We start from the raw sequence: 12,404 nt of genomic DNA on the forward strand, positions 1-12,404 counted from the left end.
TGGGTTGATGAACGGTTGAGTTGATGGATGAGTTGATGATGGTTTCAGTTGATGGTTGAGTTGATGTTGGATTGAGTTGATGGATGAGTTGATGTTGGGTTGATGGTTGAGTTGATGAACGGTTGAGTTGATGGATGAGTTGATGGATGAGTTTGATTGGTCGAGTTGATGTTGGGTTGAGTTGATGGTTGAGTTGATTGATGAGTTGATGTTGGGTTGAGTTGATGTTGACTTGATGTATTGAATCATCCTGATCGGTCTCAGCATCCTTCCGAATCTCGAAATAAAAAACTTTATATCCCCAAGTAAAATATAAAAAAAATCTTTAAATATTTTGCGCCCCCCTCCCCTCGCAAATTTTGGGCGGCCCAAATTTATGTTCGGTTTTTTATAATCAAGTCCCGGCTGTATCTGTGCCGTATTCCAGATTCATCGCCATTCTCGAACACTATTCCAATTCATCGACGGGACCTTTTTTGGCAGTATCAAAATGCTAATGCAGACTTGATACCTTGCAACAACAACAACAAAAAATCCATTTGGTGTTTAAACATCCTAACACCTCCTGTTTTATTGCCAGAAAGGGTAAAACCTCTTCGTTATCGTTTCACGATGCGAATTCACCAAAAGACAGGCACCAAATACCCCCGCAAAACCAGCAAACCCCAACGATGGCTCTCAGTGGCCCCCTGAGCGTCTTGCCATCATGCGCCGCCAGCCAGAAGTAGGTAGGGGGATGACGCCTTCGCGCCCGTAACAAGTCGCATCTTTAGATTCGGGATTCGAGACACTTTTGAATGCCGAAACCGGCCCAGGGTTTTTCCTCGCGTGGAACCGATGCGTCCAGAGGACCGCGTGCAGGCTGATGGGATGCGTTGAAAAAAACTGACGTATTTTGTTTACGTCCAGAGACGTTCATGCGAAGGAGGCGATGTTATGTTACCGACAGCACAATGTAGTCATTCTCGCTTCGTTGTGGAGAATATAAGTAACACAATAGAAATTCGGATGTGTCAGTCGCATATCCGTCTGTCCCAGAAGGCCGTGGGGCCATGGGTTGTACAACAACTCCGCTCGTCATCCTCGTAGCAGCAGCAGCAGCGGCGGCTTCTGGCTCAGCCGTCGAGCAAAGACGGCGGCCACCGAATCGTCGCGCGGCGCTTTCAGATGACGCTGCTTCTGCGGCCCGTCTGGAACGCGCTCTTCCCTTCCGATATTAGAAAGCCACTGGAGCTATGCACTTTTAAACCATCGTCATCTCGATTGAAAATTAATTTATTTAGAACTGCTTGTTGTTGTGTTCAGTTTGTTGTCCCCCCTCCGCACCTCCGATGAGCACGGTTGGCTACGTACGGTGCGAAAGAAGTTCAACGTACACACGTCGAACACGACATGATCCATATTTGCTTTATTTTTGTAGTCTGGTTACGTGGTAATTTTATAAAACATTGTCGTCGATCCTCCACCACCCGACGAGATTGTTATTATGTAAAACGTTGTTATATATATATAAAACATTGTTATATATATAACATTGTTATATATGTATAACATTGTTATATATATAAAACATTGTCCGCTTCTCTTCTTGCGAACGGCCGAGGCCATTCCCTGCATTCTGCTGCCACCTGGCGGTGCCACGTGACACCAGACCCGTCGCGCGTCATTGCCGCCCCTGTGTGACGTCACACAGCACACAACAAAGTTCCCGCCCACCCCCCCCTCCGTATCGTCCTTGGGGCAAGTGTCCTGAGCGAGCAGCACCAATGAAAAGCCGGCATGGGTCCAAGAGGCCGCGGTGTGGCCACAAACTGCACCCGTCCGCCTTCGTCTCCCTTATGGTTCCGTTTACACAAAGCAGCAGGTATTTTTTAGGCTGAGTGGACCTAGGGGAGGCCCGGAACTTTGGTTCTGATGTCACCTGCCACCGACGTTCGCCGTGGCTGGGAACCGAACTCGGGTCACAGAGTTCGTAGTGCAGCACGTGAACCAACTGAAATCGTAAGACAAAGATCCCCCGTATAGCCCCGAGACTGTTGGGGCAAGTGCTGTTAGCGAGCACCTATTAAGGTCCGCACGCCACGTGAGGGGGTGGACGGCCAGCACTACGCCCGGCCGCCTTTGTCTACCCAGTGGCGATGTTCCACACCCGGTACCAGGATGTTCATTTGAAGCCGAGTCGACCTAGGGGAGGCCCACGACTGTGGCGGGCGGCGGGGTGAAGTTTCAGACCGTGGGGGCAGCAGAGAGAAGGGAGGAGCGCGACCCACCTTTTGGGTAGCGTCATCCATATCGCACGAACCAGGGGCCGTTGTTATTGATGGCGAGGCACACGCGACCTCTCTATGCGTAAGGGCTGGAGGGGGGTCTTCATCCAGCAGCGGAGTGGTCAGTTTGACCCCAGCTTATGACCCCAATCGCAAGGGGCGGTATAGCGACGCCTGGCGGACAGAGCGGGGTCATTGCGCCCAATGGAATCCGTGGCGTGGGGAAGCGGGCGAGGCGTTTGACGCGTGTGTGAGCACGACGTGTCCGGGCGAACTCGCGTCAATGCGAACGCGCCGTTGAACCACGGCCACCACCACCGGGAGCTCAGCCGCTCATCGGCACGGGTTTGTCGCGTGACCAAAACGCGTCAATTCGTTGCTAGTTCGGCACACCGGGTGTGCTGGAAAGTAAACCCACAATACTCACAAATAAGAGTACGACGTTTAGCTGGCGTATTACAACCAGCCCCATCCGCCTGTATACATGTAAATGCTGTGGGTTTACTCTCCAACAACCGGTGTGCTGAACGTGTAACCAATTTGACACGTTTTGTTTACGTGACAAACCTTACTCATTGGCTGCGGTCGGGTGGTGGTGGTGGTGGCGGGTTCAACGACACACTTCATATTAACGCGATCTAACCCCACACAATAAAAAAGAAACCCTTCGTTACGGACTACGGAGGCGTTCGCAATCACTCACGGAGCGCGGCGGATTCGACCGATATCGCCTGGGGAAAAGGTGCGTCGCTCCGAAGCCACGATAACAATGTCACTCCCAGCAGGTCTCAGTAGCTCTGCGATCTCTGCTTCCCACCCCCAGGTCGTTCTCGTTTGCCTGCCGTGACACAAGCGTCTGTGCAGCAGCAGCGGCACGGGGCTCTGGGTGAAACGCAGCAGGCTCCTGTGTGAATCTCGCCGTGGTGGCGAGATGTTAACTACCTCGCCTGGTCTACAGGAGGCACGTGGCTTCAATCCCCGACGCCTGTTGTACATTTGGAGTTTGCGCGTTCTCACGGTGGCCGCGTGCAGGGCTATCCGGGTCCTCCGAGTGTTTGACCTCCACATTTAAAGTTGGCTGCTCTGTCCACGTGATGATAAGCCACTTCTCGCTGGGCTATCGTTCGCGTCAGAAAAATAGTTCCATAGCTCAGTGGGGGCCTTATCTGATAACATTTAAAGTTTAGTTTAATGTATAATGCAAGCTCACGTCGCACGGAACTCGGCAGTAGTTCTGCGACGTCTACTTCTACGGACCGTTCTCTCCGTCTGCCGTACGGACGGACGGTGGGGGGGGGGGCGTCGCAGCCACCGCCGCTCTCCGCGAGAGTTTCCAAACTAAACGAGACGCCGACGGCAAACGGGGGGGGGGGGGGGCGGTGGAGAAGACAAAACAACAGAGGATCGTGAGTGCAGGGAGTGACATTTTAAAATTAGGAGGATTTTTTTTTTTAATCTCGTGTCCAAACACGAAGCGAGCGAAAGAGCAGCGGGAGGGAGGGAGGACGACCGCGGGGAGAGCGGCGCGAGGTTCTCCTCGTTCTCTCCCCGCGATTCCGGGGTGCGGGGAAAGCCGGGACGCCGGGGAATCCGTGGCACCGGGACACTTGGAGACACCCGGACGCCGTTGGGCACCGGGACGCCGTTGGGCACCGAGGCGACAGAAGCTGGCTCCCGCGCTCGACACCGGCCACCAGGGCTGGGGGCCCCTCGACACCGATGTGGCGAGCGCCGTCGCGTTTGCCACTTGCGATTTACTTTCACTCCGCGGACGTACATCGCCGCCCAGATGCCGACGCACCCGGCGATTAGCGCCGGGCCCCGGCGTCAGATCAAACGGTGGCGTGACAAAAACAACACACCGACGACGCAGCGCGAAGTCAGGAGACGACTGCCGGGAAGCCGCGTTGGGGAACGCAGTTATTGTTCGCTTCGTCTTGCGTGGGGTTTTTTTTTCTGTTTAATAGCAACGTCAACGAACGAAAGCTTGACAGCGACGGAGCAACCGCTCCACTTAAAGAGACGAGGGGGACGGGGAGAGCCTAAGGCTGATGAACGTGGGGATAGGGAGGCACGGAGGGGTCGGGGGGGGGAGGGAATGGCGTAAAGGGGGGGGGGGGGGGGCAAGCATGGGAGGAATTGGAGGGAGCCAGGGAGGGACAGGAAGGAGCCAGGGAGGGAGATGAGGAGAGGAATGGCGATCGAACACCGTGGGAGCGAGCGAGCGACTGTACACCTGCGTTTGCGACGGAGGCGAAGCGGCTATGGGTGCGCAGCGCGGTTTCTTTCCGCGCGAATCCCCCAAAACCACACAGATCCCAAAGACCCCAGAGATTACACAAATCCCATAGACCCCAGAGACCCCAGAGACCACACATACCACACAAATCCCACAGACCCTACAGACCCCGCAGACTGCACAAACCACGGCTGTGGTGGCGCTGCCGGTCGTCTCGCTCCGTGTAGCTCCCATCACCGTCGCGGGTCCGGTGATGACAATGACGACAATGATAACAATGATAACGACCATAACGACCATGATAACGACCATGATAACGACGACGACGATGATTGTGTGCTCGCGAAGACGAGCATCGCCCAGCATCGAGTGTGTATAGTCACGCCGTACGAGTGACTGAGCGAGTGAGTGACTGAGAAAGCGAGTGAGTAAGTGAGGAACTGAGACAGTGACTGAGCGAGTGACTGAGCGAGTGAGCGAGCGAGTGAGCGAGTGACTAAGTGACTGAGCGAGTGATTGAATGAGTGAGCGAGCTAGCGAGCGAGCGAGCGAGCGACGTGTCCCGACTACTGAAGAAGCGTGAAGCGATCGCGCCGAGATGCGCTCCTCCGTAGCGACCTTTCGCGACCTCCCGCGACCTCCCGCGACCTCCCGCGACCTCCCGCGACCTCCCGCGACCTCCCGCGACCTCCGAGAAACCGAACGCGGGAGTTCGTCGAGAAAGGTAGCGGTCTGCTCCGCGCGAAGAAATGCCCTGGACGCTGTGCACGCGTGTCCACCTTCACCCTCGGTAGCACGGCGTCTTCTCAGTTACACATCTTTTTTTGTTGTAATAAATCGGACGGAACCTCTCTGGGGTTTCCGACAAAACAGCGTCCCCCGCTCCACCCCCCCCCCCCCACTTCCCCCCTCCACTCCCTCCCCGATCCCCAACACCGCCCCCCCCACCCGACCTCTCTCCTTCAATCAGGGGTCACGGAAACTTCACGAGGACGCCCCCACGGCCCCCCCCCCTCCTCCTCCACCACTGCCGCCGCCACTCCCACCGCCGCCGCCGCCGGCTGCCTTGGCTTTGTGTCCGGCGAGAGCGGGCGAGCGGGCCGTGGGCGAGGAGGCCGAGGAGGAGGAGGAGGACGACGACGACGTCGGAGACGACGAGGACGACGAAGAGGAGGACGAGGAGGAGGAGGACGACGACGACGGGGAAGTGGGCGCCGACCCCGGCTGCTTGCGATCGACCAGGCGTGCCGCGATGAGCGCCAGCGGCTGGGACGGCGGCGCCGGCGGGGAGAGGGCGCCGGCGGACGTTGCCGCGGCAGGAGCTGCGGCCGCGGCGGGAGACGCGTGGTCGCGCGTCGTCGACTGGGGGCTCGTGCGGGGGGATGAGGGGGGGCCCACTCGGGGGGACGAGGGGGGGCCCACTCGGGGGGACGAGGGGGGGCCCACTCGGGGGGACGAGGGGGGGCCCACTCGGGGGGAGGAGGGGGGGCCCACTCGGGGGGAGGAGGGGGGGACGACTCGGGGGGAGGAAGGAGGGCCCACTCGGGGGGAGGAGGGGGGGGCGACTCGGGGGGACGAGGGGGGGGCGGCACGGGGGTTCATCCGGGAGTCGCTCCCGGAGTTGCCCTCCTCTTCCTCGGCACCCCGCAAGCGATCACAGCCGCTGCCGTGGTGGCTGTGTCGACGGCGCTGCTGCTGCTGCTGATGATGTTGCTGCTGCTGATGATGATGTTGGCGACGGTGCTGCTGCTGCTGCTCAGCGCTCCGTCCCAGCTTCTGCCCGTTGGCTTTGCCGTTGCGGCGGGCGCTTCCCGTCGCCGCCTCCGACCCGTTGCGGCGAATCGCAGGGCGCCCGCCGCCGCCGCCGCTACTGCCCAACGAGCCATTTGATTGGCCGCTGGAGCACGGCTGCTGCTGCTGCTGCCGCTGCGATTGGCCGGTTTCACGAGGAGCCAATCCCGACGCGTGGGGGGCCATCGCGTGGCTGAGCTTGAGTCTCTTGTAGCACGGGTGCACGCGGGTAGCGCAGCGGCAGGGGCCCGCTCTGCTGGGATCGGGGAGCGTGGGCGGGGGTGGGGGGGGTTGGGGGGGGGGGGTGGACGATCCGGGGCGAGTCCGGACGGGAGACGTGAAACGAGTAAGTAAAACTCCCGCGACGGCCGAGCAACGCTGCCCACACGGTGGACACTGGCGATGGCGCCGTTGGCTACGTACGGTGCGAAAGTAATTAAACAATAACAGCAACAGGCGCCATTCACCACTAAGTGGCGGTGATGCCACCACGGCGCCTGTGCCAGGCTGTGTGCACATGAAGGCCACACGCCCGCTGGCAGTTCACGGGACAGACCCAGATGCCATGGGTTGACTGAAATAACTGGTGGGTCCACCACCTGTGCCCACTACATACTTACACATAGAGAGAGGCTACAACGGTTGAACATAATTGTTGAATGAAATGGTTGACAAATGCAATAACTTAGGCACGTGGTGATGGTGGTTGCCAATGATGGTTGATGATGGTTGAATATAAAGGTTGATGACCATGATGGTCGACCGTGTGTGTCGACCGTGATGCACAAGCGCGGCGGTCGACCGCGGGCTGTAGGCGTACCCGCCGCCAGGCGTAGATGTAGGCGATGTCCATGAGGGTGTAGTAATCCTTGAGGCTCTCCTCCTCGTGCAGAACCTCAATCTGTGCCGGAGTGGAGGGACAGACGAGGGGGGGGGGGGGGGGGGAGACCTCAGGTGCTCACTAACAGCCCTCACCCAAACAGTCTGTCCAGGCCGTAGGAGAATCTTTGCCCTGACACGTGTGTATATGTAATCGCATATATGTATGCGCATGTGTGTGCACGTATGCATGTGTATGTACGTATATGTACGTACATATGTACAGTGGTGCGCAGTGGAACAGCATGCTGCGATACCAACCCGTCGATCCGAGTTCGGTTCCCGCTCACGGGTAAAACCAGTGACGATTATCTGAACCGGTCCTGGGCCTCCCCTAGTTCGACTCAGCCTAAAATGAGTACCTGGTGCGGTGTGTAAACATCGCCACCAGGGAGACAAAGGCGGTCGGGCATGGTGCTGGCCCCACCCACCCCCTCGTGTACCGTTCCGGCCTTCATAGGTGGTCGCTAACAGCACTTGCCCCTACAGTCTGTTAAGGTTATATGGGGATCTTTGTCTTTGTTGCTCACCTGGTAGCTGTGTGGGATCTCCATTTTGTTTCGCAGGAACTTCTGCAGGTGCATAACCGTCATGGCTGCCGGGCAGCGCAGGTAGCGCTTCCGGAGTTCCTGCGCAGCGCAAACACACAAGCAACACGTGACCACACACACACACAACATGTAACACACGAGCAACACGCGACCACACACACAACATGTAACACACGAGCAACACGTCACTTAAATGACGGCTCGTGTGTACGTGTGCAGCGTTTTGTGAATCTGGTGGATGGAGGCCTGCCGACACTTCGACCATACTTCACCACACGCCGATCACGAGTTGGTGAACGGGGATTGGGAGGGTTACCCAGGAGCAGTGCCACGGATGTTACCTGTGGCCGTGGCTAGGAACGGAACTTAGGTCACAGGGATAAACGTCACGGAACTTTAATTAAAAAAACGAGTGCGACGACGTCACCTCTCCATTTTGCTTCACTTCACTTCTGCCCTTGTCGCTGTTGAGAGAATCAAAGGGAGAGAGACGGAGGAAGAGAGAGGGAGAGGGAGGGAGGGAGAGGACAGAGGGAGAGAGAAGGAGAAAGGGGGAGAGAAACGACTGTCAGCATTTTTTTAATTCTCAGCGTCCCATCTCTCTCTCTCTCACCGTTCCCGCTCTCCAACTCGGCGTCGCCGATTTGCCCGCGGGACGTGAATGGCTACGGCGCACATCCCCGCGTCGCGTCGTGTTGCGTTCGTCGTGTAGCTGGACGTTCGTGAATGTGTCGTATTGTGCCGTGTTGCCAGACGTTGTGAAAGCGTCGTACCGCGTCGATGAGTGTCACTGGACGTTGTGAATGTGCCGTGACCGCACCGTGTAATGCTGCGTTGCCCGACGTTGTGAAAGTGCCGTGTCGCGTATCGTGTCGCGTATCGTGTCGCTTATAGTGTCGCGTAGCGTCGCTGGACGTTGTGAATGCGTCGTGTTGTGCTGCGTGCCTGGGCGGCCCCTCCGTGTACTCGATGGAGAGGCTGATGATCTCGTCGTCGGCGATGTTCTGCTTGTCCTCGTCCGCCACCTCGCCCCGCGCCTCGCTCGACTCCCCTGCCCCTTCTACGGCCACACAAAGACAAAGGATCCCCCCGTGTAGCCTTGACAGACTGTAGGGGCAAGTGCTGTTAACGAGCACCTATGAAGGCCGGCAACGCACACGAGGGGGTGGGTGGCCAGCACCACGCCCGGCCGCCTTTGTCTCCCCAGTGGCGATGTTTAACACACTGCACACCAGGCACTCATTTGAGACTGGGTCGACCTAGGGGAGACCCAGGACCAGTTCAGATAATCGTCCCTGGTGTTGGCCACGAGCGGGAATCGAACTCGGGTCGCCGGGATCGTAATGCAGTTTACTAACCGCTGCACCGCCGCTCCCCTACACACACAAAGATCCCCCTTGCAGCCTTTACAGGCACGCGCACACGTGCCCCCCCCCCCCCCACACTGTGCGTAGTTAGCGAGCGCCTATTAAGGCCGACACGGCGGCCGCCAGAGTGCGCAGGCAACGCTCGCGGATTGGAGCCACTCACCGTCTCCCTCCGGGTGCTCCGCGTAGAAGTCTCTCCTCCTCTTCATCTCATCTGTCGGTGCGCAAAATCACACGCGTCAGACGTGACGGCAGCGTGTGCGCGTGTGTGCGCGTGTAGGGGAACAGTAGCGCAGCGGTTAGCGCGCTCACAGCCACCAATAACAATGACGATCATCTGAACCAGCCCTGGGCCTCTCCCTAGGTCGACTCAGCCTCAAATAAGCACCTGGTGCGGTGTATAGTAAACATCGCCACTGGGGAGACAAAGGCAGCCGGGCGTTGTGCTAGCTACCCACCCCTTCGTAAGCCGTGCCAGCCTTCATAGGTGCTCGCTAACAGCACTGTTAAGGCTATATGGGGGGATCTTTGTTTTTGTCTTGTGGCCTCAAAGTGCACATAGTGTTTGTGTGTGTCCTGCCCAACCACCACATGCCCAAGCAGCTTCTGCTTGGCCGGATAGAGGAGGCTCAACGGGGACGGCACGGGGTGGAGATCAGACGGAGCTGACGCGGTCCAGGAGCGGTATAGGAGCCGAGTGGACTTGCCGATGACCGGTACCGGCGGTGTCAAGATCGGCTTGGTCCCTGGCCTGGCCGCAATGTTGCTTATGTAATTTGTACTTTTTACTTGTTATTTCTCCTATACTTTGCACTACTCTCCGTTTTTTCCATTGTTTGTTGTTGAAACTTTCTAACCCGCCCCTACTGGACACCTCCAGCCTAAATAACGATTCTGAATCTGTGTCGTTCTCTCTCCCGTCTCTCCCGTGGGCCTCGTCCCCCACCGACTCACCGCCCCCCACCTTCCCCCCACCATCAAAATTGCCGTCGTATTTTTTTTACAAATCGTCGCGAGTTGCAGTTGCGTCCAAGACGCCGTACGCGCTCAACACAACCGCCGCCATTGTTGTCGTCGCTGTTGTTGCTGCAGCAGGCGTTACCTTTGAAGAGACCGGGCACCAACTTGTAAACGATGTCCTGCAGAGTCTTGTCGGACCTGGCCAGAGAGAAGCGAAGAGAGAGAGATATTCATGCGGCACATCAAGGGAGGGCGCCAGCCAGCTGACGACAGCACGGCAACAGATTCTTGACCGTATCTGCAGAGTAAACGTCCGCCACTCCGCCGTACAAATCCACTCCGGCACGCGGCGCGGTGCCGCCACTCCGGCTACGTCTCGTCGCTCCCCGCGCGCCGCCCCCTTGCCGCGGGGTGGTGCACTGCTCACCGGAGGTTGAGGAGTGGCCGGGTCTTGTGCACCTGGACGTCGCACACCGGGCAGAACTTGCTGGACTCCAGGTAGCGCACGATGCACGTCTTGCAGACTGCACCGCACAGAGAGAGGAAGGGGAGGTCAGGGGTCAAGGGTTAAAGGTTAAGAAAGACGGTTGCCATGGTTATGTCTGTGGGACCTTTCTTGACAGTATAAAAAAAATCAGAGCATGTTTGTTTGCATGTTTCGCCACGAGTACGTGTGGTTAATGCAGACTTGATGCCGCCTTGCAAAAGGATAATCCATTTGGTGTTTGAACATCTTAACACATCCTAACTCATTGCCAGAAAGGCTACAACCGGTTGCCGTGGTTACTGACAGTGTTTTGTCGTTGCCCCTCAAGTTTCTCAATAAAGACTTAAAATTGTTTAAAAATTACTCGTTTGCTTATTTATCTTTAGGAGACCACACCCCGAATGTAAGCGCCCGTCAGCTACTTCACTCGTCAGGTGCCGCGGAAGACAGAAAATAGGAGTTCGGGTTCAGGGGATTTAGGTTTATGGGATAAGGTTCGGTTCAGGGTTAGGATTGGCATTTGAATTGGGGTGTTAGGGTTACGGCAAGGGTTAGTGTTAGGGAATGGGTCAGTGTTAGGGTCAGATTCTTGGTTATTTCGGTAAAGTCATGTAGATAGAAAACAAAAATCTAAATTAAAAGCAGAAAACCCACGACGTTTCGATTGCAACACAAGCAGTCTTCATAAGCAGTCTTCACAAGCGGTCTTCTTCTGAAGAAGGCTGCTTGTGTTGCGATTGAAACGTCGTGGGATTTGTGCTTTTAATTTTAGTTTTCTATCTAAGTGACTTCACCAAAAGAACCAAGAATATGAATTCCTGCAGTCATGAAAGTTTTAAGTCTGTTAGGGTCAGGGGGTTCAGGCTAGGATTGGGGTTTTAGTCAGCATCAGGATGAGTCGAGTGTGAATGGCTTTCGCCAGGGCGTCAACCATTAGGATCAGGCCTAGTATCGGGGTTAAGGTCAGGGTTAGTTGAGCTTCCGGTTCGTTGAGGTTAGGGTTAGTCGAGGTCAGGGTTAGCGTCAACGTTGGGAATTGACAGAGAGGTCACAGTTTTGCGTCGCAATCGCCGAGGCGGTCAGCTGACCCGTCACGTGACCCGGCCGGTTCCCGTCAGATCAAAGGCCGACTTCCCGCTCCAGCCGACGAGCTAGAGACCACGCTCGACACGAAGCGACGCACGGCGTGGACGGCCGCTCGCGAGACTGTGACAGTGCACGCCATGCGCTACTTTGCTATGTTCTTAAGAGATTACCCCTGCACGTATTTACACAAAGTTTCGCTGATCCTTCATCGATCAAGTTCATCCAAACGTGGTTTACCAATGCAACCACATTTTCAATAGCGGCCACATTTTTGCACGAATGGAACACTTACAAAAGTAAAGATCCCCCATGTAGTCTACACAGACTGTCGGGGGCAAGAGCTGTAAGCGAGTAGCACCTACGAAGGAGGGCACGGCACACGAGGGGGTATTAAGGGCGGCGCCATGACCGGCCGCCTTTAACTCCCATATGGCGATGTTGATTACGCACTACACCAAGTATTCATTTGAGGCCGAGTCGACCTAGTAGAGGCCTAGGACAAGCTCAGATAGCCGTCACCGGTGTTGGCCGTAAGCGGGAATCAAACCTGGGTCGCCGAGTTCGTAGCGCAGCGAGGTAACCGCTACATCACCGCTCCCCCACATCCACATACACACGCAAGCACGCGCACACATGCATGCTCACATCAACGTGTGCACACCCCAACAGTCTGTAAGGCTATACGGGGGAACTTTGTCTTTGTATGCGGATGTGCGCGTGCGTGCACGTGCTTGTGAATGTGGATGTGCGTGCACTTGTGTGTCTATGTGGATTTAC

General features: G+C 56.7%; 1 protein-coding gene across 1 annotated transcript in view; it reads right to left on the minus strand.

Moving 5' to 3' along the window:
- Positions 1–2,405: 2,405 nt before the first annotated feature.
- Positions 2,406–12,404, minus strand: part of LOC144733268 (polycomb complex protein BMI-1-B-like) — a 42,230-nt gene continuing 32,231 nt past the window's right edge. The window contains 12 exon segments of the mRNA XM_078615073.1: positions 2,406–2,441; positions 3,867–3,966; positions 5,726–5,868; positions 6,049–6,525; positions 6,527–6,550; positions 7,118–7,198; positions 7,707–7,805; positions 8,155–8,191; positions 8,673–8,787; positions 9,258–9,308; positions 10,197–10,252; positions 10,482–10,578. Coding sequence (XP_078471199.1) covers positions 2,406–2,441; positions 3,867–3,966; positions 5,726–5,868; positions 6,049–6,525; positions 6,527–6,550; positions 7,118–7,198; positions 7,707–7,805; positions 8,155–8,191; positions 8,673–8,787; positions 9,258–9,308; positions 10,197–10,252; positions 10,482–10,578 — 1,316 coding nt within the window.

Source organism: Lampetra planeri, chromosome 2, assembly GCF_965212315.1.
Source record: "Lampetra planeri chromosome 2, kcLamPlan1.2.h2, whole genome shotgun sequence".
Taxonomy (NCBI): domain Eukaryota; kingdom Metazoa; phylum Chordata; class Hyperoartia; order Petromyzontiformes; family Petromyzontidae; genus Lampetra; species Lampetra planeri.